General features: G+C 50.9%; 1 protein-coding gene across 3 annotated transcripts in view; it reads right to left on the reverse strand.

Moving 5' to 3' along the window:
* The window catches only part of CLSTN1 (calsyntenin 1), a gene marked incomplete at its 5' end in the record, with an annotated part of 58,640 nt that extends 43,717 nt beyond the window's left edge, over positions 1 to 14,923 (reverse strand). For all 3 annotated transcript variants that reach the window (XM_084242995.1, XM_084242996.1, XM_084242994.1), the window contains one exon: positions 14,830 to 14,923. In XM_084242995.1, the coding sequence (XP_084099121.1) occupies positions 14,830 to 14,923 (94 nt within the window). The remainder of the gene's footprint in view (positions 1 to 14,829) is intronic.
* Positions 14,924 to 24,896: the final 9,973 nt, after the last annotated feature.

Below are 24,896 nucleotides of genomic sequence, written 5' to 3' on the forward strand. Positions count from 1 at the left end.
ATCCAGAGTCATTACATAATTATAAAACAAACAGTTCTTCAAGAAGATTTAACAGTCACTAGCTGTTAAGTGTTAGTTACATTTGAGCCACACCTAAGCCAAACAGTGTATGCCATTTCTCAGGCATGGATGTTAATTCAGGAAGGACCTCTAAGATAATTTTGTCCATTAACATGCACTATATATCCTCTAAAGTACTGATTTTATGAAAGCAGCTTTCTTGCTTCTCTGGAAAAGTCACCAAAAGGGACACCATCTCCCCTCTGCGCAAAATGGTACGTGGATCTGAACTTGGATTTCTGGATCATTTTGCTACTTTGAAAGAAGGTAGCATTACGGAATCATTATGGAATGATGCTGACTAGACTGAAGGCAGAACAAGAAAAGTAAAGAAGACAGGTCTCTGATGATGTTGTCAAACTACTAAATCAAACCTACCCCACAGCCTATCCTATTGTGGATAAACTTTTAGACAATAAATCATTTAAATTGCTTTAAAAATGTCAAGCACATTTGCCTGAGTCTGACAACAAATCATCAAAACAGATGAGACAAAACTAAGAGAATTATACAAAAAAGATGAATCCACTACCAGAGCTGGAGACTTCAACACCCCAGGAATGGACAGATCCAACAGCAAAAAACCGTAAGATTACAGCTGAACTCAACAGCATTACTCAAACTGGATACAAATAACATGTAGCGACTACTTCATCCAAATGACAGTCTTCTCAAACTCACACAGAACATTCACCAAGACAGACCGTATTCACCAAAACACCTTAACAAAGTCAAAAGAATAAAAATCATGCAATGTCTGCTCTCAAACCGCAAGGAGTAAAATGAGAATCATTCACAGAAAGGTATCAGGAAATCCCTAAAATACCTGGAGAATAAACACCATGATACTAAATAACACATGGATCAAAAAAGAAGTCTCCAGAGAAAATTTTTTATAACTTGAACTAATGAAAATGAAAATACAGCCTATTAAAAATTTGCAGGATGCAACAAAAGCTGTGATTGTAGAGAAACTTATGATATTGAATGCATATATTAGCAAAGATCTAAAATCAATAATCAAGGCCTCCCAAGTGGCACAAGGGGTTAAGCAACGCACTATAAAGCAATCTACAGCCTTTGCAGCACAAGTTCAATCCCTGGCCGGCCAGAGAGGTGACCCACATGGCACAGTAGACCTCTCCTGACTCGCCTGCTGCTCCCCTCAGCAGTGCATTTCAGTCAGTCTGCCTTTCCTGTTCCCCACTCTGTCTCTGGTGAGTCCTCTCACCCCCCACATCTCTGGCCTGTACCCCAGTTCTTGTACACATAAATAAATCTTTAAAAAATAAAAATAAAAATAAAATCAATAATCAAAGCATCCATCTTAGGAAAAGAGCAAATTACATTCAAAGTAAACAGAAGAAATGATGAAAATTAGGTCAGAAATGAAACAGAAAATCAGTAAAACAAAAAAGCTGACTACATCAATAAAATCAACAAGCTTCTAGACAGCCTAACAAAGGGGGAAAAGAGAGAGAAGACATAATTTACTAACACCAAAAATAAAAGTTCCTTCTGCCACATGAGAACATGGCAAGGAGGCTGCCATCTGCAAGCCAAGAACAAAGCTTTCATCAGAAACTGACTGGCCTGCACCTTGATCTTGAAATTGCCAGCTTCCCAGCATGAGGAAATAAATTCCTCTTAAGTCAAAAACAGAAGCAGCAGCACGGGTGAAACGGTGGTGGGAATTTTACAGGACTACACCTGAGAGGAGAAAGCAAATGAACAAGGATGTAAAATATACATAAATAAATAAATTTAATTTTTAAAAATACAACAAAAAATAATGTATAAAAAAATAAATAAATGAGAGAGGGGAGTAGCAGACCTGCCTGAGAATATAAAGAAGAAAAAAAATCTACCAAGGAAATGGTTGACATTAGCGTGGGTGATTCTGAATGCTATGTGATATTGTTCCGGTTGGAGAATAAAGGGGCAGTATAAGTAACAGCAACAAAAAAAAAAAAAAAAAAAAAACAGAAGAAAAACTTGAGAGGGGACATCACTACAGGTCCCACGTACATTACAAAGATAAGAACATCACAAACAACTCTATGCCCACAAGTTTGATAGCCTAGACAAAATGGACTCATTCCTTGAAAGACACAATCTGTCAAAAATTATACAAAGAAACAGATCATGGGACTAGCTCACATCTATTAAAGATATTGAATCAATAGCTAATAACCTCCCAAAACAAAGCACCAGACCCAGATGGGTTCACTGGTGAATTCTACCAAAATTTAAGAGAAAAAATTACATTAATTCTCTACAATTTCTTTGAGAAGGCAGGTGTGTAGAGGAAAGATTTCTTAACTCATTCTGAGCCAGTATCACCCTAATATCAAAACCAAACAAAGATTTATACTACAACTACAGACCACTCTCTCTTATGAACATAGCTGCAAAAAAACATAAATGCAAATTCAAAGCCATGATGAAGAATCACATGCCAGGACCAAATATTTATCCTAGATATGCAAGGCTGGTTCAACATTTGAAAGTAATTTAATGACTCCATCACATCAACAGGTCAAAGAAGAAAAAATCACATGATCCTATCATTAGATACAGAAAAAGTATTTGACAGCAAATATGTCAACAATAAGAAAACAAATATGATTTTTTAAATGGACAAAAGACTCATACAAACACCTCATCAGAGACGATAGAACTTAAACATATTCAGACAAGACATGCAACCTCGTGTGTCATTAGGGAACTGCAAATTAAAAGTGATACACTATAGGGCCTCCCCGGTGGCGCAGCGGTTGAGCGCTGGGTTGCGAAGCTGCCCGCAGCCTCTGCAGTGCCAGTTCGATCCCCGGCTGCTCCCCGGCCACCTGAGGAGGGTCCCACATGGCGCGCAGACCTCTCCTGCCGCCCGCTGCTCCCCTCAGCAGTGTACTTCGGTCCTTCTGCCTGCTCTGCTCCCTGCTCTGGCTCTGGTGAATTCTCTCACCCTCCCGCGCTTCTTCACTGTACCCAGTGCTTGTATAAATAAATAAATAAAAATAAATCTAAAAAAAAAAAAGTGATACACTATACATGTACTAGAGTGGCCAAAATCCAAAACACTGATAACACCAAGTGCTGGCAAGGATGTGGAGCATACAGAATGCTAACTCATTGTTGGTGGGAATGCATGCTGCAGTCACTTTGAAAGACAGTTTGGCAATTCCTTACAAAACTAAACATTTTCTTACCATATGATCCAGCAGTCCTGCTCCTTGGCATTTACCCAAGTAAATGGAAAACTAAGTCCACACTAAAAGCCTACACAGGAATGTTTATGGCAGCTTTATTCATAAATGTCAAAACCTGGAAGCAACCAAGATGTCCTTTATGTGGGTGGATAAATAAAACTGTGGTCCATGCAAACCTGGGATATTATTTGATGCTACAAGGAATGAGGAAAAACTTAGTGAAAATGAAAATTAAAAGCATATTACCAAATGAAAGAAACCAATCTAAAAAGTCTACAAGATTTATTATTCCGTCTCTATGGTGCTCTGGGAAAGGTGAAACTAAGGAGCTGGAGTTGCAGGAGTTTGAGGGAAGGGAGTGATAAATAGGTGGAGAATTTTTAGGGCAATGGATTTTTCAGGGCAGTGAAACTATTGTGCGTCACACATATCCATGACAGGATTTATGTCATCATACATTTGTCAAAACCTATAGAATGTGCAACACCAAGTGAATCTTAATGTAAACACTGGCCTCTGGGAGACAATTTGTCAAAGGAGTTTCCTCAATTGTAAGAAGTACTGCTCCGGAGCAGGTGTCAATGGCGGGGAAGGCCGAGGTGGTGCGGGGACAGGGCCACAGAAACGCTGCCTTCCACTCAAGCTTGCCATGGACCTAAAACTGCTCTAAAAAGAAAGTTCACTGTTTTTTTCAAATGCCATGTTTCTGTGATGTGAATTTCACTTTAATTTTTTAAAGGGGGGGCGTTATATGGACTCCAGTTAACAAAACAAGCCCGTGCTTTCTGCCATGTTCTAAATACATATGAAATTTGTTTACTCCTCCCAATAATCCTGAAATGGGTGCTATCATCTCCCTTTTACAGACAAAGGAACAGACTCGCCTGGTCAAGGGCACAAAGTGAGTGAATAACTGAGCTGGGACTGGCACTCCAGTGGCTAAGCTGCGGAGTCCTGTTCTTAGCCATGCACTGCACTGCCACCAACAGTGCCTGCAGCATCCCGGGAGGACGCAGGGACAGGAGGAAGACCAGGTTGGTCTGATCATGACCGCTGGCTCCACAGTGAAATGAGGCCCCTATGCTGGGGTCTGATCAGTGTGTGCAAATTTCTGGGAGTTCTGCATTAAAAAGGCACTACAGGGCCTCCCTGGTGGCGCAGCGGTTGAGCACTGGGTTGCGAAGCTGTCCGCGGCCTCTGCGGCGCCGGTTCGATCCCCGGCTGCTCCCCGGCCACCGGAGGAGGGTCCCACATGGCGCGCAGACCTCTCCTGCCGCCCGCTGCTCCCCTCAGCAGTGTACTTCGGTCCTTCTGCCTGCTCTGCTCCCCGCTCTGGCTCTGGTGAATTCTCTCACCCCCCGTGCTTCTGACTGTACCCAGTGCTTGTATAAATAAACAAACAAACAAATAAAACATGCCTCTATTAAAAAAAAAAAAAGGCACTACAAAATTTAAAAGAATGCAACTTTATTAATACAATGTATCCTTTTCTCCACATTTTTAAGATTTTTTTTTATGCATACAAGAGCTGGGGTGCAGGCCAGAGGTCTGGGGTGGGTGAAGGATTCACTAGAGACAGAGTGGGGAGCAGAACAGGCAGATCGACTGAAATCCACTGCTGAGGGGAGCAGCGGGCGTGACAGGAGAGGTCTGCTGCGCCATGTGGGTCAGCTCCCTGGCCGGGGATCGAACTCAGGCCACAGCAGTGATGAGACTGAGACGAACCCCTAGGCCACCAGGGAGGACTCTGGATTTATGTTTGCGGTGCATTCCTTGTTACAGAGAGGAGAGAGGCATGCTCCACCAGCTCCGCCAGTCCCACCTTTCACTTGCTGAGCTATGAAAATACCCCGACAAATACACTGGCTTCACTTGTTCCCTCTGGCAAAACAGGGTGATAGCACTCAGTGATTTCCAAAATCCTTTCCATTTCTAGACTCTTAGTCATATAATTAAGAAACCAGTTTCCTCTTGATGGAGCAGATTTTTCAATGTCTGGGTTTACAGAAGTGCTCCACATCCTAATTCAAAGTGTACCAGCAACTAGAGGTTGAGTGAGAAGACAAATTGCCAGATTTTAAAAGTAGTGGATTTGGGCCTCCCCGGCAGCGCAGCGGCTGAGCACTGGGCTGTGAAGCTGCCCGCAGCCTCTGCAGCGCCAGTATGATCCCCGGCCACCAGCGAGGGTCCGACATGGAGCACAGACCTCTCCTGCCACCCGCTGCTCCCCTCAGCAGTGTATTTCATCGTTCTGCCTGTTCTGCTCCCCGCTCTGGCTCTGGTGAATTCTCTCACCCTCCTGCACTTCTGACTGTACCCAGTGTCTGTATAAATAAATAAATCTTTTTAAAAAATAAAAGTAGTGGACTTTATCCTAAAAGGGTAGAAAGGAGTAGATGACCTCTCAAGGGTCATCAATCCAGGGCAAAGCCAAAACAAACCACCAGCCGCTCTCCACCAAGACAAACAGGTCCATGCCACAGATGACTTCTTCCAGATGCTGGGAAAACTCCAAAACATTTTTCAGAAAAATCAACAGCAGAGAGACTTCTTTTATTGAAGAAGAGTTCTACAGAGAATTTTTACAATGACAACAGCCACTTAAAGGTCTCCAAAGGGCCATCTAATGAGTACTGAACTAGGGGGAAAGGTGGCTTTTTTTTCCTATATCTCATTCTACAAAAAAAAATGATTAATAAGTGTATATTACCAAACAATAAGCCTGATCTTAACATCAACTTACACATTTTCACCTGTTTGTGGCTTCATCATCCAAAACATACCCTATAGTAAAACTAAAAAGAAAACCAGGGGCTTCCCTGGGGGTACAGGGGTTAAAGTCTCAGCCAGCCACTGCAGCCTGAGTTCGATCCCCGGCCAGGGAGCTACCCACATGGTGCAGCAGACCTCTCCTGTCTCCCTGCTGCTCCCCTCAGCAGTGTATTTCAGTGGATTTGACTGTTCTGCTCCCCATTCTGTCTCTGATGAGTCCTCTCATCCCCCCATCTCCTGTACCTCTGGCCTGCACTCCAGTTCTTCTATGCAAAAAAAAAAAAAAAAAAATACATATATTGTAATTGTGTGTGCTGTTTTACCACAAATTTGTCCGATTTTCACTGACCATCCCTTTTGTAACTTAAACAGTTTTGAACACTGTTTCCAGGGGAAAATACAACTTGAGTTCCAACTTGAATTCCTAACAGATCAATACAAATTGCCTTTTCAGGGCATCTGGGAATCAGAAACGAGTCCCAGGAAACAGTACACAAGACAAAGCTGGTCCGGGCGTTGAAAAGCCATCACTAGAAGCAAGCACGAACTGAGGTTGGCCAGGCACCTCAGCCGGGGTCCTCAGCTATGAGAAGGGAAAAACAAAATGTGCCTGAGCATTTCAGGACAAAGATCTCAATCTGACCAGAGCTAGACATTTTTGTTAGCAGGGTTCTACCCCTGTCCATTCCACCAGCTTGCCTCAGTTTATAGGTCTGTCTTCAAGTTTCCAAAAAAGAAGGTATCCTGGGCCTCCCTGGTGGCGCAGCAGCTGAGCACCGGGCTATGAAGCTGCCCGCAGCCTCTGCAGCGCCAGTTCGATCCCCAGCTGCTAGGCGAGGGTCCCACATGGCACGCAGACCTCTCCTGCCGCCCACTGCTCCCCTCAGCAGTGTACCTCGGTCCTTCTGCCTGCTCTGCGTCCCGCTCTGACTCTGGTGAATTCTCTTGCCCTCCCGTGCTTCTGACTGTACCCAGTGCTTGTATACATAAATTAATTAATTTAAAAAAAAAAAAAAGAAGAAGGTAGCCAAGATGCACTATCCCAAGCAAGGCTTTTGCCCCAAGCCCCAATCTGCTCTACTATTCACTCACTTCCAGACCTTCAGACTTCTCCCTTCAGATCAAAACCTCCACAGCCAGCCTGAGTGGCCAGAGTCAGCTTTCTTTTTGCCTCTTTGCCCCCAGCTTCATGCTGTCCATTAGCACTGAAAAGCACATAAGCATCTAACAGGAAAAGGGAGCAAATGCAGTGAAGACCTTCTGCGCAGACTCACCTGCCTCACACATCACTTTCACGTGGTGGTAAATCTCTCCAACCTTTCAAAGATACTCAGAATCATCCGTTGATCAACTACCAATCGAACAAGCAAATACAGATGAGTCATGGGCATTTGTGATGTGTCTAAAACACTTCATTCAAGGAAAGACTCATGCTGCTTTGGTTATTATTAACCAAAGTCACCGCGAGGGCGGCTGGATGATGAAACTGCCCTTGGCACCTGTTCCTCCAGAGGTTAAAGAGTTTTAAAAATGTCACACTTCACATCAAAAAGCCTTCCGGTCACGTCGATTCCAGGCTTTGAATGTTTGCAAGATGCTATTTAGTTGCGTCTCTTAATTAAGAGAAGGCTCCGTACGCCTGGGCATGGACTTCCCAACTCTTGCCAAGTGAAAACACTTTATTCAGGAAGCATGGGCAGATATTAATGGATATTTACAAACAACTCAGAAGCCAGATTAGAAGCATTGCCAATTTGGGGTTTGCTAATCCAGACTGAGGATTAGCAAACTACCCCAGTATTAACACAGCACTGCTGACCCAGGGTCCGCGGCCCACCTTCCAGCCCCCACGGGGCCTTTACATTCACCCAAGGAGAGGGACAGCAGGAGAAAATTAAATTCAAGTTAACGCATTTTGCTACTTCCTAGCTACTATGATAAGGGTTTAAAATGCCTGGCCAAAAAAAAGATCAGGGATCAGCCAAGAATTTTAATTATTTCTGCTGTCCTTGTTGCTAAGCCCATATGTAATAGGAAACTGGCATGAATTAGTCAAGGTATTTTAAAGGTAAATACGGCGGCTTGATGCCAGGCTTTAATCTCCCAAATCAAGAGGACCCTATTCCTCAGTTAGCCTCTGCCTGGATTTGCAGGCATTGTCCAGAATGAGGTTAGAACAGCCTGGTCCTTTGTCAGGTACTGGGGCCACAGAAGCCAGCAACCCCCACCCTGAGGCCACCAGAGAATAAAAATCTTCCGATGAGAGGCAGGGCGGCTGCGGGAGGGCCCCGGAGGAGGCTGTGCATCAGCTGGTTCATCGGAGAGGGTGCCCAGAGGACCTAGCACGCCGGCTACACTCCCAGGGCCAGGCCCACATCGGACAATTAATTCTCCACCACATCCGTCTACCGAGACCCAGGGCCACTTTCCTGGGTGTGCTGGGCTCCCGTCTGGTTTAACGGGTTTAATGTCCGTTGCCATCTTAAATTCCTTAATAATTTTGAACAAAGGGGTCTGCGCTTCCACTTTGCCCTCGGCCCCCGGTATTGCACAGCTAGTCCCATCAATATTCATCATCAGTGATATCTCAAATATGCGAAGTTAAATGTGACTGGATTCTGCATTTCAGATGGAATAAATGTGTTCTTTGAAAGTCACTTCATAGACAACCTTTACAAATCACTCAGAATCATCAGTTGATCAACCATCAATTGAACAAGCAAATACAGATGAGATTGAACAAGCAAATACAGATGAGTCACCGGCATTTGTGACGTGTCTAAAACACTTCATTCAAGGAAATATCCACTCTCCCGTTTTACATCTCTCCAATTTAAGTTTATGGTATTCGTTTTTCTTGGTAGTCCTTAAAAGGAAAGTTCTGTATTATATAAAAAAAAAAAATTAAGAAGAATGCAGACTAAATATGTCTTACACTTTAGACATAAGACATTCATTTTCACTGAGCTTTAAAATTCACTTTGGGGGCCTCCCTGGTGGCGCAAGGGGGTAAGCACTGCACTATGAAGCTGTCCGTAGCCTCTGCAGCATGAGTTCGATCCCCGGCCGGCCAGGGAGCAACCCACATGGCGCAGCAGACCTCTCCTGTCTCCCCGCTGCTCCCCTCAGCAGTGGATTTCAGTCAGTCTGCCTGTTCTGTTCCCTACTCTATCTCTGGGGAATCCTGTCACCGCCCCCCCCCATCTCTGGCCTGTACCCCAGCTCTTACATGCATAAATAAATCTTTAAAAAAAAATAAAATAAAATTCACTTTGACTCTAAAGACATTTCTAAGCATTTGATACTATGACTGAAAATTGGGTAAATAGCAAATTGTACTTTAAATAAGATCAAAGGACTAGACAAAATAATTTACTTCAATAAAAGCACACTTTTTAGCCAATTACCATAACAAAAATGTCATGAATGAAAAAAATGTCATTTTCTAAACTAGTTGTAGTTTAAGAACGCTAATGTTTCTTCCATTCGCTTTCATAAACCTGATGCTGAAAACGAGGTATTTACACTGCTGGGGGGGGGGCATGTGTCCCCCAACACTGAATCTACAGCACTGTCCTCAGTCCTCACATGACAGGTGGACAACGGGGCCAGGATGGACACTGGCTCACAAACACACCCAGCCTTTCTGAAAGTGAGAGGCAGCAAAGACAAAGAAGTACAGAACTGGACGCCTGCAAAGATGTGGAGACTTGACAAGATTCAGAGCCAGGGAAAGCCAACTGACGTCCCCAACAATGTTTGGAAGGGAAGGCTTACTGTGTGGGCTCACAAGTGTCCCGTGCTGAATGACCAATTGTCAGGATGCGTGAAGAAGCATCTGTTTCATCAGGAAGGCGACTGAGGCACAGAAGACAGACCTTCCAAAAGCCCCTTTCAACTCAAAGTCCAACCCCTGGCTAGAAACAACACAGGCATGATAGGGGCAAGGAAGGACTGGCTGGATGAGATGCCAGTTTATTCCTAGAGAGGGGAAAAATCAGCCACTTAAAACACAAGTAAGGGGCCTCCCTGGTGGTGCAAGGAGTTAAGACGCAACTTTTGAAGCAGTCCACAGCCTCTGCAGCATGAGTTCGATACCCGGCCAGGGAGGTGACCCACATGGTGCAGCAGACCTCTCCTGCCTCACCCGCTGCTCCCCTCAGCAGTGTACTTCAGTCAGTCTGCCTGTTCTGTTCCCCACTCTGTCTCTGGTGAGTCCTCCCACCCCCCGCACCTCTGGCCTGAACCCAGCTCTTGTATGCATAAATAAATAAATCTTTAAAAAAAAAAAAACACAAATAAGACTACTCTTGAGCAACAGCAAAATATGTATCTGATTGGACAGATGCTCCTAGGAGTGACTACAGGGGTTGTGAGTGAACGAGGATCATGCAGCCAGTTGGGAAAAAAAGTGTGGCAGTTCCTCAGAAGGTTAAACAATTACCCAAAGACCAGGCAAAGGCATTCCCTCCCTGTTGCAGACCCTGGAGAAGTGAAAATATAAATACCCGCACAAGTGTTCACAACAGCATTATTCATAAAAAGCAAAGTGGACAACAACCTAAATGCCCATCGACTGATGAATGGAGAAGGAAAATGTGGCCTCTCCACGCACTGGAACATGGTCTTAGTCTGGGTGATTCATCAACAACAGAAGTTTATTTCTTTTTTTTTTTTTTTTTAAGCTTTTTTTTTTTTTTTTAATAGAGGCATGCTTTATTTATTTGTTTGCTGGTTTGCTTGTTTGTTTTGTTTATACATGCACTGGGTACAGTCAGAAGCGCGGGAGGGTGAGAGAATTCACCAGAGCCAGAGCGGGGAGCAGAGCAGGCAGAAGGACCGAAGTACACTGCTGAGGGGAGCAGCGGGCGGCAGGAGAGGTCTGCGCGCCATGTGGGACCCTCCTCCGGTGCCCGGGGAGCAGCCGGGGATCGAACCGGTGCCGCAGAGGCCGCGGAGCAGCTTCGCAACCCAGCGCTCAACCGCTGCGCCACCGGGGAGGCCCCAGAAGTTTATTTCTTAGCGTTCTGAAGGCTGGAAAGTCCAAGATCAAGGTGCCAGCAGATTCAGTGTCTGACTCGGACTCACCTGGTTCATAAGCTGCACCTTCGGCAGGGTCCTCACAAGGCAGAAGGGATAAGGGCCTTGTCTGAGGCACTTTCAGAGGGTGCTAATCCCACCCATGGGGGCTTCACCCTCATGACTTAATCACTTCCCCAGAGCCACACCTGCAAATACCACCACCTTGGGGATCAGGTTTCAACATATGAACTTGCAGGACATTTAGTCTGTAGGAAATACCGTCCGGGGGAGAAATGAACACTGATACCTGCTACATCATCATGAACCTTGAAAACATCAGCAGCGAACGTAGTCACAAGAGGCCACACAGTATGGATTCCATGGATATGCAATGTCCAGAACAGGCAAATCCACAGAGACAAAAACAGATGAGTGGTTGCCAGGGATGGGGGTGGGGAATCTGGAGCAGGTCTAAGGGGTATGGGTACAGTGCTTCTTGGTGGTGGGGGGCATGAAAATGTTGGAAAGTTAGATAGTGATCATGGTTACACAACTTTGTAAATGCACTAAAATCACTTAATTGTATACACATAAGGTGAATTTTGTGGTATATGAATTATATCTCAAAAAGCCCGTTTCAAAATTTATAAAGAGTGGACATGGGAAAAGTCTTCCGAGATCTTAAACAACAAGTTCAGGGAAACAGATCAAGGCAGACGTGACGCATCGCAACACCACAGCCCTACTGGTCACAAGTCACGCAGCTGGGTGCACTGTGCTGGCAGGTCACGTTCAGGTCGGCCCAGAGGTGAAAAAGCAAAGCCCAGCTCTTCCTTTTCTCTGCTCCTACATACTTCTTTGGAGGGTTCTAGAAGGAAAGAAGCCAACTTCCAGATGTGTTTTGCAGGTTTTTTAAGCTGTTCTACATTCAGTTCCTTTGAAGGAATTGAATCTTTGTCTCAAACTTGAAAAAGAAAAAAGCCTTAGCAACAGATTGTGAATATTTTCAATCTAATAATAATATCATCCCACAGCTAAATAAGAAAATGAACCAAAATATGCCTAGAGCATAGGCAAGAAAGGGGCAAATCCGGGACAACGGGAGCAGCATCCCAGTTCCCGGTGGTGGTGACTGTGGGAAAGACAGGCCTGGTGAGCCAGCCTGGGCAGGGGGCTGTCACCTTGAGGACACCTACTTCTGGCCTTTGCACCCCATCTCTATTGTGTGTCAATGCTACTTCTGCATCGTTGGTTTTGGATGGATTTTTTTTTTTTAATGGTGCAGTAACTCAACCCCGCAAGAATCCTATCCACCAATCTTGAATTCATATTCCCAAAGCTCTACTAGATTATGTATTTTATAACAAATCATTATCTCAAATTTTCTTTACCAAAGAATTCAAATTCCTGTGCTATACCAAATTAAGAAAATGCATGTTTTTTAAAGCCTAATGATCTGAAATTTCAATTAACAAGAATATGTGAAAAAGACTCCAGCCGATTTTCAGGATCATCAGATTTCCTATTTTGTTTGGAGTCATAAATAAAAATCCTATCTAGAAAGTTTCATGCTTCTGTCTTAGAAAGCAATAATAAAAATAACTCAATCCTTTCTTTAAAAAAGTCTTCAAATTTTAAATCCATCAGGTTCCTCCCTTGAAACATTAAGAGTTGGCTATGTCAACCAATGTTACCTCAATATAGGAGAGAGGAAAAAAGAGTTGGTTTAATAGGCTTCACCAGGTACTGAAGCATGTGTCATGGAATTACAGCATCTTCTTATTTCAATGCAAAAATAATGCAATCACATTTCATTAAAATTCCACTTATCTGTCATAGTCCTTCTGTCTAAAACTGAAACATTAATTTTGGGGACTCTAAAATCAAAGACTACTGACAGAGATCCTATATGATATGAACTCTTAAAACTCGCCTTTTTTTGGAAGAATTCCTATGAAACAGTATGGCTTTATGCTTTTTCTCCTACCCGCAGTATGCAACCGGAAGTTAACAGAAGGTTCCAGCTAACTGAGTTACAACTCTTAAACTGGAATACATCCAGGATTATTCATATTTCATTATTTCTTTAGCAATTAAAGGTCTATGTGAAATAAATGCTATTTATTTTTGGCAATAAAAATATGAGATTAAGTATAATACTGAAGCCTATATTCAAATGACTTTTCCCTGACAGTTGTTTATGAAAAGCAAGGTAATCAATCAAGAAACCATTTTCCCAAAAACCTGAAAATTGCCATTTAAAAAAAGACTCAAAGTGGTCGCCAAGAAGCTACAGCCATGGAAGGCTGCTGCATTTTTTATTATCTAATATCCCCAACACTGCAATCCCCAGAAGTTCATATCATACAGGATCAGCAAAATAACCTACTGATGAATTCCTACGTCCATGCTGCAGCACGGAGGTCTGTTTTATCCTCTTGGATGCATTATGAGACCTGCAGACCTCCATCCCACATCTGGAAAGAACATTCTTCCAACTTTGCTTGATGTAACTTTTAAAAATCAAATGGGAGCGTTTCGATACTGAGTATCAGACCCGAATTTGACAGTCAACAGAATGTCGGCTATGAAAGAAGTATTCAAAGTTTATCATCCTGATGTGAAGGAACATGGAACAAAAGAGGCATTTGCCTCTTCTGCCCTTCAACTTGGAACACCACACTTCTCTTGATACGGCATGCCGAGGAAGAATTTTATTAAAGGAGAATTTTATTAAAAGCTTGCTAAAATGCATTAATGACCGTTTCATCTAGACTTCCTCAGACCTCACCCCCATTTTTTTCTGATTAAAAAAGATCAGAAAAATAGATGTAAGGACTCTCCTGACTCCACGCAGATCACTTTGCTCCAAGACCAAGAAAGCGTTTACGATCCCCAGCTCCTGCAGAAGCACCTATCTGCAATGCGTAAGCTTCTCGCTGGCAAGATCGGTCAATACCGGAGAGCCCGAGCCGCGGGAAGGCTGAGCCGACGAAGGTTAACACAACAACAAATAAATTCTCTAAGAAACAGGTCTCGCCAAGTATCGATAAAATCATTTCGGCCCTGAGGGACCCGAGAGGGGTCTGGGCTTCTGGCGAGCAGCATCCCGGCAGGTCCTCGCACGACCCGAACCCCGCCAGGAAACCCGCGCCGTCGTCGGGGCAGGCAAGGGGTTCCTGGCGCAGGTGAGGCCGCGGTCTTGGGCTCACGCGACCTCACCTCTGCGGGGAAAGGTGTCGGGGGGGCAAGAAGTTCCAGCCTCGGGTCGTGGCAGGCGGAGCGCGCGCGGGGACCCCGGAGGGGCGCGGGGGGCGAGGACGCGGGGTCCGCGGCCCCGCGGGGAGCCGCATCCCGGGAAGGCGCGGAGGAGTGGGCGCTTACATAAGCAGCCGCCAAAATCTGTGCCTGCACCCCCAGTTTGGAGCACGCCCGAGCACACCCCACACGGACAGGGCATCACCCCCGGGGGGGCATCTCCAGCCGCGGGCGCGCGGGGAAGGCAGACGGGTCCTTCGGGGACCCGGGTCGGCGCGGCCCCCACCCCGGCGGCCAAGGGGGCGCCCCCGGCCCGGGAGCCCAGCCCGGGACGGAGCCAGGCTTCCCCGGGCGCCCCGCTCCGGCCCCCCGCGCCCCGCTCCGTTCCCCCGCGCCCCGCTCCGGCCCCCCGCGCCCCGCTCCGGCCCCCCGCGCCCCGCTCCGGCCCCCCGCGCCCCGCTCCGGCCCCCCGCGCCTGCCCCCGCGCCCCGCCCGACCCGCTTACCTCGCGCGGCCCAGACCCCGCGGCCGCCCAGCAGCAGCAGCAGCAGCAGCCGCCAGGCGGCCGGGGCCGGCGCGGGCGCGGCGCGGCGCAGCATCGCTCGGTCGGGGCGCCGCGGCCGGCCCGGGCGGGAGCGCAGGGGCGCGGGGTGCGGCCGGGGCCGGCTGCGGGCGCCGCGGCGAGCTGGGGTGCGAGGAGGCGCCGCCGCGGGACCCGGGTGCGCGCTCGGCCGGGCGCCTCCCCTCCCCTCGGCGCGGCGCGGGCTTCGCGGGCGGCGGCGCAGCTAAGATGGCGGCGCGCGCTCTCCGGGCCGCGAGGGGCCCGGCCGGGGGCGGGGTGCGGCGCGAGGGGCGGGCGGGCGGCGCGGGGCGCGCGCGCGGGGCGCGGAGGGCGGGGGCGGGCGCGCGCCTCCCCGGCCGGCGGCGGAGCCCGGGGCGCGCGCCGGCGGGGACGCGCGCGGGGGTGGGGGCCCCCGCGGCGGGGGGGGGCGGCTGCACCCCCGACCCGGCCCCCGCGGGGCGCGTCCACGGGTCCCCGCGCGCCCTTCAGGCCCCGGAGCCCCGCGAGCGGCGCCCGGGGGCCCGCGCCTCCCTTTGTGCCCGCCGCACCCCCATCCCCAGGGGGCGGACACCCCGGGGGGCGAGGGGCAGCCGCGCGCACCGTCGCCCCCCGGGCCCCCGGCGCCCCGAGCGCGGCGCGGTGAGGACGGAGCCGCGGGGCCCCGAACCGGGCCGGCCGGGCGGGGCCGGGCACTCGCGCTCCGTGGCCGGCGGGGGCTGCGCCGGCCGCGGCCGCCCGGGCCCGGGGGTCGGTCCTGAGCGGCGACCCCAGACGCCCCCATTTGCTGAGGAAACCCGGGGGACTTCGGGGGGCTGTGCGCGCGCCCTCTGCGAGCTCCAGTGCGGGGCGGGCGGGCCCCCGAGAGGCGCGGAGCCGCCCGGACAGGGAAGGGCCCCGGGGGTCCCCCGCCCCGTCCCCGCCGTCCCTGCCCCCCCGGCGCCCCGGCCCGGCCGGGCCTGAGGCGACGCGTCTGGCTCCATTTTGCGGATGAGGAAACAGAGGGAGGGAGACGGCGGGAGGCCCAGTGGACACCGCAGCCCTCGAGGGCGCGCGGACTGCGGAGTCGTCCAGGGCGCAGAGTAAATAACAACAAGATGCTGATCCTCAGCCGGGGGCGGGGCTGCGGGGAGGCGGCTCGCTGCCCCCCGCTGTCTCCAGCGCGTCCTTCGCTGAGAGGGTCTGGCTGGTGGGCTTTGCGGGGCCGCCTTGGGGGGCGGGGGGGCGGCGGGCAGCCTGGGCGGCAGGAAGCATGAGTAACTGGGTCTGGGGGAAGCAGAGAGCTCATTTAGGACACTAGTGGGTGCAGAGACACCCAAAAAAAAGGTAGCAGCCAGATGGTGAGGTGGCTGAAATGTCAGGATGAGGGATTTGGACCTGGAGCTCTGGAAGAGCAGGGAACCAGTACCCCAGGGGACCCCAGGGGAGTGTGAAAGCTGGGATCTCCCCGCTCCTGCCCATTATGCCCCAGGGCTTCCTCCACCAAGGCCTGGAGACCCTCCCCCCTCCCCTGCGTCCTGGAGGACTGGCCTGGCCTTGGGTGACCCTGCCGCCGGCCCCTGCCATCTCCAGCCTCAGGCCCTCCACTCCAACAACTGCAGCCACACTCCCCCTGATCCCCAAGTCACTGACCCGCTCCTGGCAGCTCTGCCAGACTTTCTCCTCTCCACCCCAGACCCCACCCAGCTGACCTCAGGGCTTGCAGTCTGGAGACTGTAATAGTTCAAGTTTGTTCCTGCTCCGCCCAGCATCACGGCACCTCCCCCACCTCTGCCCTGAGCCTCTGGTCCTGCCAGGGGGAGTCCGGGCTGCCTCCTTCAGGAAATCCTCCTGACTCTCCTCACTCCTCGACCCCCACCTACCCTTGACCCCACACAGCCCAGGCTTAATAATCGGCTGGTTTGCGCTGCTCGGTGACTCATCCACGGGTGTTCCTGCTCTGTGGGGAAGGCCTGGCTGGGGCAGTCAGCTCTGCATGGGACAGCTCTGGCTCCTGCGCCACCAATGACCTTGGACAGGTCATGGGACTTTCTGCATCTTTCCTCAACCGTGAAATGGGATGACAAAACCTATTTCCTAGTTATATTTTTAAAGACTTATTTTTATTTATATATGCATACAAGAATGGGGGTGACGGACAGAGGTGTGGTGGGTAAGAAGACTCACCCAAGACAGAGTGGGGAGCAGAACAGATGGATCTACTGAAATACACTGCTGAGGGGAGCAGTGGGTGAGTCAGGAGAGGTCTGCTGCACCTTGTGGGTCAGCTCCCTGGCTGGGGATTGAACTCTTGCTGCAGTGGCTACAGATAGCTTCACAGTGCTGAGACTTAACCCCTTGTGCCACCAGGGAAGGCCCCTTCATAGTTATTCTTAACATTTTTTTAAGATTTATTTATGCATACAAGAACTGGGGTGAAGGCCAGAGGTATGGGGGGTGAGAGGAGTCACCAGAGACAGAGTGGGGAGCAGAACTGGCAGATTGACTGAAACACACGCTGAGGGGAGCAGCGGGGAGACAGGAGAGGTCTGCTTCGCCATGTGGGTCACTTTCCTGGCTGGGGATTGAACTCTTGCTGCAGTGGCTGTGGATAGCTTCATAGTGCTGTGTCTTAACCCCTTGCGCCACCAGGGAGGCCCCAATAGTTATTCTTAAATTAAGATGATGTAATAAAAATGCTTCCGAGAGCCCAGCACGCAGTAGGTCTAAACATGGTCATTTCTTTTTCCCTCAGGAGCCTCCTGAGCTCCTAGTACACTGCCGCACATACAGTAGGTGCTTAATAAATAGTGATGAACCAAATGGATTGCTGTGTTTTTTTTTTTTTAATCATGGAGTTCATACCTCTGAGGGTAAAAAACATACTCTTTAGGTTTCCAGGGGCCTTCAAGATTTACAAAACATCAAATTAGAAAAGTATAATCTCATAACTGTATTTTGAGTTAATAGGCTGGTGCCAAGAGGGAAAATGTAATATATTCGGCTCTATCAGGAGCACAAACAAAAGCTCTTTGCTGTCTGGAATCCTGATCCCTTTTTCTTCTCACCCTCTCCAGTCCCTTCTAGGAACAAAGAAAGAAATAGATCAAAAAGGTCCCTCAGCAGGGGGGCAGCACAGGCTGTGAGCTCCTGCACCCCTGCACCCCTGCCCAGGGCGAGCAGTCCAGCTGCAGGGCTCAGCTGAGGGTCTGGGAAGCCCAGGGATCCAGGGGCCTCCATTCCCGGAGGGCCTCACCATAGCCTCGGCCATAGGCTTCCCGGGATGGACTAGTAAGCCCTCAAAATGGCCCCGAGGTGGGGAGTGTAGGCTGTGGGGAGCAGAGAGACCCCCTCCTTGCCTCGCTGAGCCAGATGCTGATAAAGAGACCCTAGAACATGAGGAAGACACCAGCCAGGCTCTGAATGAGGGACGGCTGGGACGGGGACCGGACCTGGTTAGCCTGGGCAGGAAGCCATGAAGTTTCAACCGGTCTGCACAGGAGATCGGGGACACAGTATTTCCATCTTGTAAAATGACTATCGTTAACAACAGCCTCCCCACCAAGCTCTTTCCCTCGTCTGTGCCTCCAGCAGCCCTTCCCGGAAGGTACTTTGATGGTTCCAGGTGAGAAACACTCAAGAGCAGTTTGCTAGAAAGAAGAACACCTGAGGTTCAATTTCCTGTCCATCGGAGCCCAAAACAGAGCCTCGGCCCCTCCCTGAGACCAGACACCAAAGAAAAGGCCCCAGCATGGGCACGCTTTCATTCTAATCACACACCCAGGGCAGTATGCACACGCACCACACCACGTGTGGGCCAGCAGGGGCCCTCCGAGCATGTACAGTCAAGGAGGTAGTCTTGGGGACCCCCAGAGTTAGAGCCAAGCCAGACAGAAACTTGGATAACTGGGAGACACCTGCTTACAACTGGCATCTAAGGGGGGTTCTGCAGCCTCAACCTGTGAGGTCTGTGCTGACTCTGGGTAGTGTGAGAATTGAATGAAATCGTAGGACACCTTTTGGTGTCCATGGGAAAATAGAGAATTGCTCGACAGAGAAGCCCCCCGTATTTGGTGTCAGAAGCGCAAGCCTGCCCATCAGCCCCTACGGAGGACTGTTTCCAGTCTTTTGATTCTCCAGGGTGCCATGGAGAGCCTATCCACCATGTTATCGGGCAGGGCTGGGTGAGCACCTTCATCAATCCAGTCTCAGCGTCTCCATCTGTGAAATGGGGACAAGTCCATGCTGCTTCCTGGGGCGGTGTGGGCTGTGGGCCAGCCAGCAAGCAGCATTAGCTGCCGTTTGCTCTTATGACTGTCCAAGGCTCGGGTCTTCAAGGAACTCTTGACAGAAAGCCTGACTTGGGAAGGAACATTCCATGGTCTCCAGGGAATCGGGTCGGGGCCTGTTCCAGACTCTCACGCTTTTACGGCTCTCAATTTGCAAAGGAACGAAGAATTCCTTTGCATGAACATCAGCCTCACTGGCTGGTGACACTCCAGGGAAGGAAAATCTCACCTTCCTACAGAAGCCAGGCAGCTCGCCTTTGCACCTGCAGAAGGCAGGACGGGCACTGGGGGTCTCCTGCGTAGAAGCTCTCCCAAAGGTAACACACAGCTTTACTCCCCCCTACCCCCCACCCCTGCTCTGAATGGGCTCTGGGGGAATCTCTCACTTTGTGTGTGGCAGAGGGCATGGGGGCATTTTATTCTAATCACACGCCCAGGGCAGTGGGCACACGCACCATGTGTGGGCCAGCAGGGTCCCTCTGAGGATGCTCAGTCAAGCTTGGGTTGCCCTGCCCGATACCCAGGAAGGGACTGGGTCTGTAACAGGGTGGTCCCCAGGAAAGGGGGAAGTTTTGGGTTTCCTGCCCCACCCAAGGGAGGGTGGAGCTGAGCTGGGAGAGAAGAAGCTGCAGAGGAAACTGGAAAGGAAGGAGCAGGATGGAGCCAGAAGGAGACCTGGAGGAGGCACGTGGAGCAGAGACACATGAAGAAACTGCACTTGGTTTTTGGTCGTGGACGGGGTGACACAGATGTGGGTGAGACCTGTGGGGAGGTTAATAATGGCAGCTTTTATCTTGATTTTAATTTTGCTCTTTTCCTCCCAGACTTGTCTGGTTGTTTCTGACCCTTTTCTGTGGGTCCCCGCTGGAAGGTGCTTTGGACTTAGGGCAGCTTTTGGGCCTTGCTCTGGGCCAATCTTTCTTGGGTGGACTTTTACCCACGAGGGGACGGGTAACTTTGGGTGCTTGATTTAAAAACTATATTCTCTGCCTTTCCTGTATTGTTTCCTAACTGTATTTAATTTCCTTCCTATTAAAGTTTCATATGTTTTGTGTTGATGCGGCGGATGGCAGAATCTATTTAGAGCAGGCAGGTTTGCAGGGTCTGGGGGTGCCCCTCTCCCTGCCTGTAACAGGTCGAGCTGCGGTTCCAGGGAGAAACAGTGAGGACTGCAGTCGGGGCAGGTCTCAGCCCCGCAGGGGTAACTGCGTGAACTTGGAGGCTGCAGGCCGGGGTCCAACTATGGCTCCATTATAGTCCCCGGAACTGGGCGGGGAGGTGGACTATAAAGTATTAAAAAAAAAATCCTTGTGTGATCTTGGTTCACACGGACCTGGATTCCAGTTTTTAGCAAAAAGACCAGACACCACCCGAGTTACTCTGAGCTTCACTCCGCATCTGGGGGTCAGCTTCATTCTACCTCCTTTAGAGAACTGTGTTTAGCTCAGCCTATGATGTCCAGACTCTCAATTAGGGGGTCTCTTCTTGCCGTGAAGATGATGGTGATGTGGACAGTGATGGCATGTGAATGGAATACACTTCAGAAAGTCTCAGGGGGTGATAGTTACAACTACTTTCACGCAGCTCTGCAGAGTTTGCATTTGCCTAACACGCATGCTCCCTTTTCTTTTTTTTAAGATTTATTTATTTATGCATACAGGAGCTGGGGTGCAGGCCAGAGGTGCAGGGGTGAGAGGATTCACCAGAGACAGAGTGGGGAGCAGAACAGGTGGATCTACTGAAATCCACTGCTGAGGGGAGCAGCGGGGAGACAGGAGAGGTCTGCTGTGCCATGTGGGTCACCTCCGTGGCCAGGGATCGAACTCATGTTGCAGAGGCTGCAGATAGCTTCACAGTGCTGAGACTTAACTCCTTGTGCCACCGGAGAGGTCCCAGCATGCTCCTTTTTCAAAGGGCATCTCTGTGTATTTGGCTCCAAGAAAGGGGGTGTTAATCAGCACGATTTAACTGATGGGGAGCGGGTGTTCATAAGTGTTGAGAGACTGTCCCAAACCTTGCAGCAGAGAAGGAGCAGAACCAGCCTCAAAGGGGCTCAATGGACTTTTTGTCCTTTTCTCTTGACCTTGAAGCTCCCTGGGCCACCACAGGCCAATAAAAAAATCAACAACCCAATTTCAGAATTTCTTGTCCTTTCAAGCCTCTGGCTCATTTAGTTGCTTGGGGATACCTCTTTCTTCTCCTCCGTCATCTGTGTAGCGGGGATTAATCACACCCCAGAGATGGAGAAATAATGAGCGCGACTCACACAGTGTCTGCTGTGTGGGCCAGGCCTTCACGGAGCAGGAGCACCCGCCAGCATTATCTGATTTCATGCTAGCAGCAATGAACACGGTGATTAGTCTGCATCTGCACAGGAGGACGCTGAGGCTAAGAGAGGCAAAATCATCTGCTCCAGGTCCCACAGCAGAGTGGCAGAGCCCATTCAAAGCTAGAGCTGTCTGGGGGCCTCCCTGGTGGCGCAAGGGGTTAAGCATCAGCACTGTGAAGCTTTCTGCAGGTACAGCAGCACAAGTTGGATCCCCAGCCAGGGAGCTACCCACATGGTGGAGCAGACCTCTCCCGTCTCCCCGCTGCTCCCCTCAGCAGTGTATTTCAGTGGATCTGCCTGCTCTGCTCCCCACTCTGTCTCTGGGGAATCCTCTCACCCCCCCACACACACCTCTGGCCTGTACCTCAGTTCTTGTATGCATAAATAAATAAATCTTAAAAAAAAAAAAAAGAAGAAGAAGCTAGAACTCTCTGGCCCCAAAGTTGAAGCTCTTGACTGTCTTCTGGAAGGGCCTCTGATGGGAATTTTTCTGCAGGTCCTGAAAAGCCAGAGGGGCAATCAGAAAGGAGGGGTGGGGTGGGCTGCTGGTCTCACCTCCATCCTGGCCAATACACCCTCCAGCTCCAGGTGTTCATGGAATGGAGGTGGCCAGGGTGGAGCCAGGACATGGGGGTGGAGCCGTGAGAGGTGGCAGATGCCAGACCAGGTACCCTGCACCACCTGACGGGCAGCTGGAGATCTCCCCCAAGGAAAGAGCTGCCTGTCCCACCGTCCCAAGCTCACACGTGCGGACGTGACCTTCCTACCTGCACGGGGCTCTTCGTGGGTTCGCAAACCCTTCCTGGCTGTCTCCTATTCACCCCCAGTCTGCCACTTCTGGCTCTGTGGCCCTCACCTTTCCGTTTTGTCTCCCATAAAATGGGGATCATGAAGACACATGCCCCACGGGGGTGCTGAGTGGATGAAATGAGAACACATCTGGGAAGCAGCAGCCCGGGGCCCGGTGCAGGTGGGTGCTGGTAGATGGTGACCTCATCCCAGGTGGGGCCCTCCTGGGTCAGTCCCAGGTGTGGGCGGGGTGGAGGCCTTAGTGGTGACTAAACTTCCTCCTTCTGCCTGTCCCAGCCCGCAGGTTTTTTTCTTTTTTTAAAAAAAGATTTGTTTATTTTTGAGTTGAAGAACTGGGATGTTGGCCAGAGGTGGGGGGAGGTTAGAGGATTCACCAGAGACAGAGTGGGGAGCAGAACAGGCGGATCTACTGAAATCCACTGCTGAGGGGAGCAGCGGGGAGACAGGAGAGGTCTGCTGCGCCATGTGGGTAGCTCCCTGGCCAGGGATCGAACTCAAGCTGCAGTGGCTGGGGATAGCTTGATAGCACTGAGACTTTAACCCCTGCGCCACCAGGGAGACCCCAGCCTGCAGGTTTTTATGAGCCCGGAGACCTGAGTCCTTACAGGTGTGTCCAGGGAGGCCAGAGCCCCCCCCCCCTCACTCCCTACGCTGACCTGGCGCCCCAGGCATATTCAAGGCCAGCACAGTGGGGCTCTCTGCCAGAAACCTGTCACTGCTGGCCTCAGTCCAGCCTGCTGGCAAGCCGGAGGGGGACAGGGACTTGGACCCCAGGGCCTCCTGTTTCCAGTTCCCCCGGGCCTCAGGGGACAGCCAGAAGTGAGGCGATTCCTTGTCCCCTCTTCTCTCTCCCTGCCACTGGCTCACTGAAGTGGCTCCAGGAGTCCATCATCCAAGGGCCTGGATTAGGGGATGCAAATGAGGAGCCATCGCAGGAGGAAGACAGTCTTTTCCCTGCAGCAGAGAGGAGGGAGAATTCTCGATGAGCTTGTGACCAGCTTAGCAGGAGCCGGTGACCCCGCACAGCCCTGGAAACGCAGGGAGCACATTGCAAGAACATGCTAGAGCGAAAGGCCCAACTGCCCCTCAGCCCAGGCCCTGGTAGGGGCGTGGAGGACAGAACGAGGAATCTGCTATCCCACACCCGCCGGGCCCTGCTGCACAGGCCCACCCAGAAGCCAAGAGGCCTGGACTGCAGGCTCCAGGCTCAGCGGGTCCCTGTGTGAAGAAGTGTAGAAAGAGGGAAGACACAGATGAGGAGGCCAAGAGTGAGGAGCCCCAGACACATGACAGGGGGTGGGGGTCTGCCTGACACACGCTGGGCAGGGATTCTGCCAGGAGGACGCCACACCAGCAGCCTCCAGGCCTGAGCAGGCAGAGCTGAGACCCCAGGCAGCCAGATTTGCGTGCTGAGAGGGCAAAAGGAGGGGCCAGGACACTTGTATCTGCCCATCTGGGGGGATCCCCAGCCCTCTGAGGATGGTCTACCCTCTGCCCCGGCCTGGATTGTCACCCCAGGAGTGGAGCAGAGGTTGCAGCTCAAGGGCCCCAGGGCTTGTCTGGGGCTGATCCCACCAGGGGCCCCACTGAGGATCCCCGAGGCCCCCCCAGCCCGCTAGCTCCCTCTGAGCAGGGTGAAGGGGGAACTGATGTTAATTTGCTCCTCGTTACTAATTTGAAAAGGAGCATGAACAGCAGAGCTCAGTTGCAGGGATCTGCCCAGGGTATAGTTTAAGCCAAATTATGTGCTATTAGTGCATTTGCTCTTTGTTCCCCTGGCGTATTAATTGCAGATCTGGTATTTTGGCAATTAACACAATTACAGGCTCTTGCTTCCTTCCGGCAGGACGCAATCCAGTGCTTTCGGCCACAGCCTTGGGCTGGTGAGATGGAGGGAGAGGTCGGCTGGGGAGGGTGCCGGGTGCGAAGGGCTGAGCTGTGATTCCCCCAAGTTCTAACCCCGGCGGGCGCCGCTGACTGCGGCCTTGGTTGGAGAAAGGTCTTCACGGGAGTAATCGAGTTAAAATGAGATCATAGGAGAGGGGGGTCCCGAAGCCATTATGTCCTCCTGTGAGGGGAAATGTGGCCCTCCAGAGGGGAAGGGAATGACGTATGCAGGGGGGCCAAGTGCAGGCTGCAGGCGGGGCGGGGAACAGGTTGTCCCTCACAGACTCGGGAGGAGCCAGCCCTGCCCACACCTCCACTGTGGCCCTCCAGCCTCTGGAACCGGGAGACGATGCCTTTGTATTGTTAAAGTCACTTAATGGGGTTTTGTTAAGGCAGCTGAAGCGGACCGAAGACCTGTCCCTGTGCCAGGCAGCATCAGTCCCGGGGTGGGGCAGGGAGAGCCGCGGGCAAAGGAGACAACAGATTTGCTGTCCGATCAGAAGTCGCTGGAAACCCCAGACCCTCGTCCCCAGGGCTGGCCGGGCAATGTCACCTTGGTCCCCAGGGCTGGCCGGGCAATGTCACCTTGTTCTCCAGCGTGTTGCAGCTGGCAACCCCCTCCCCCCTCTCTCCTGAGTCACCGGCTGGTCTCCCTGGATGCCTCATTTCCTGCCCCTTTGTCATCCCCTAATCTTGATCCACCTTGAGCGAGCAGGCGC

Source organism: Talpa europaea, assembly GCF_964194135.1.
Source record: "Talpa europaea genome assembly, chromosome: 9".
Classification (NCBI taxonomy): domain Eukaryota; kingdom Metazoa; phylum Chordata; class Mammalia; order Eulipotyphla; family Talpidae; genus Talpa; species Talpa europaea.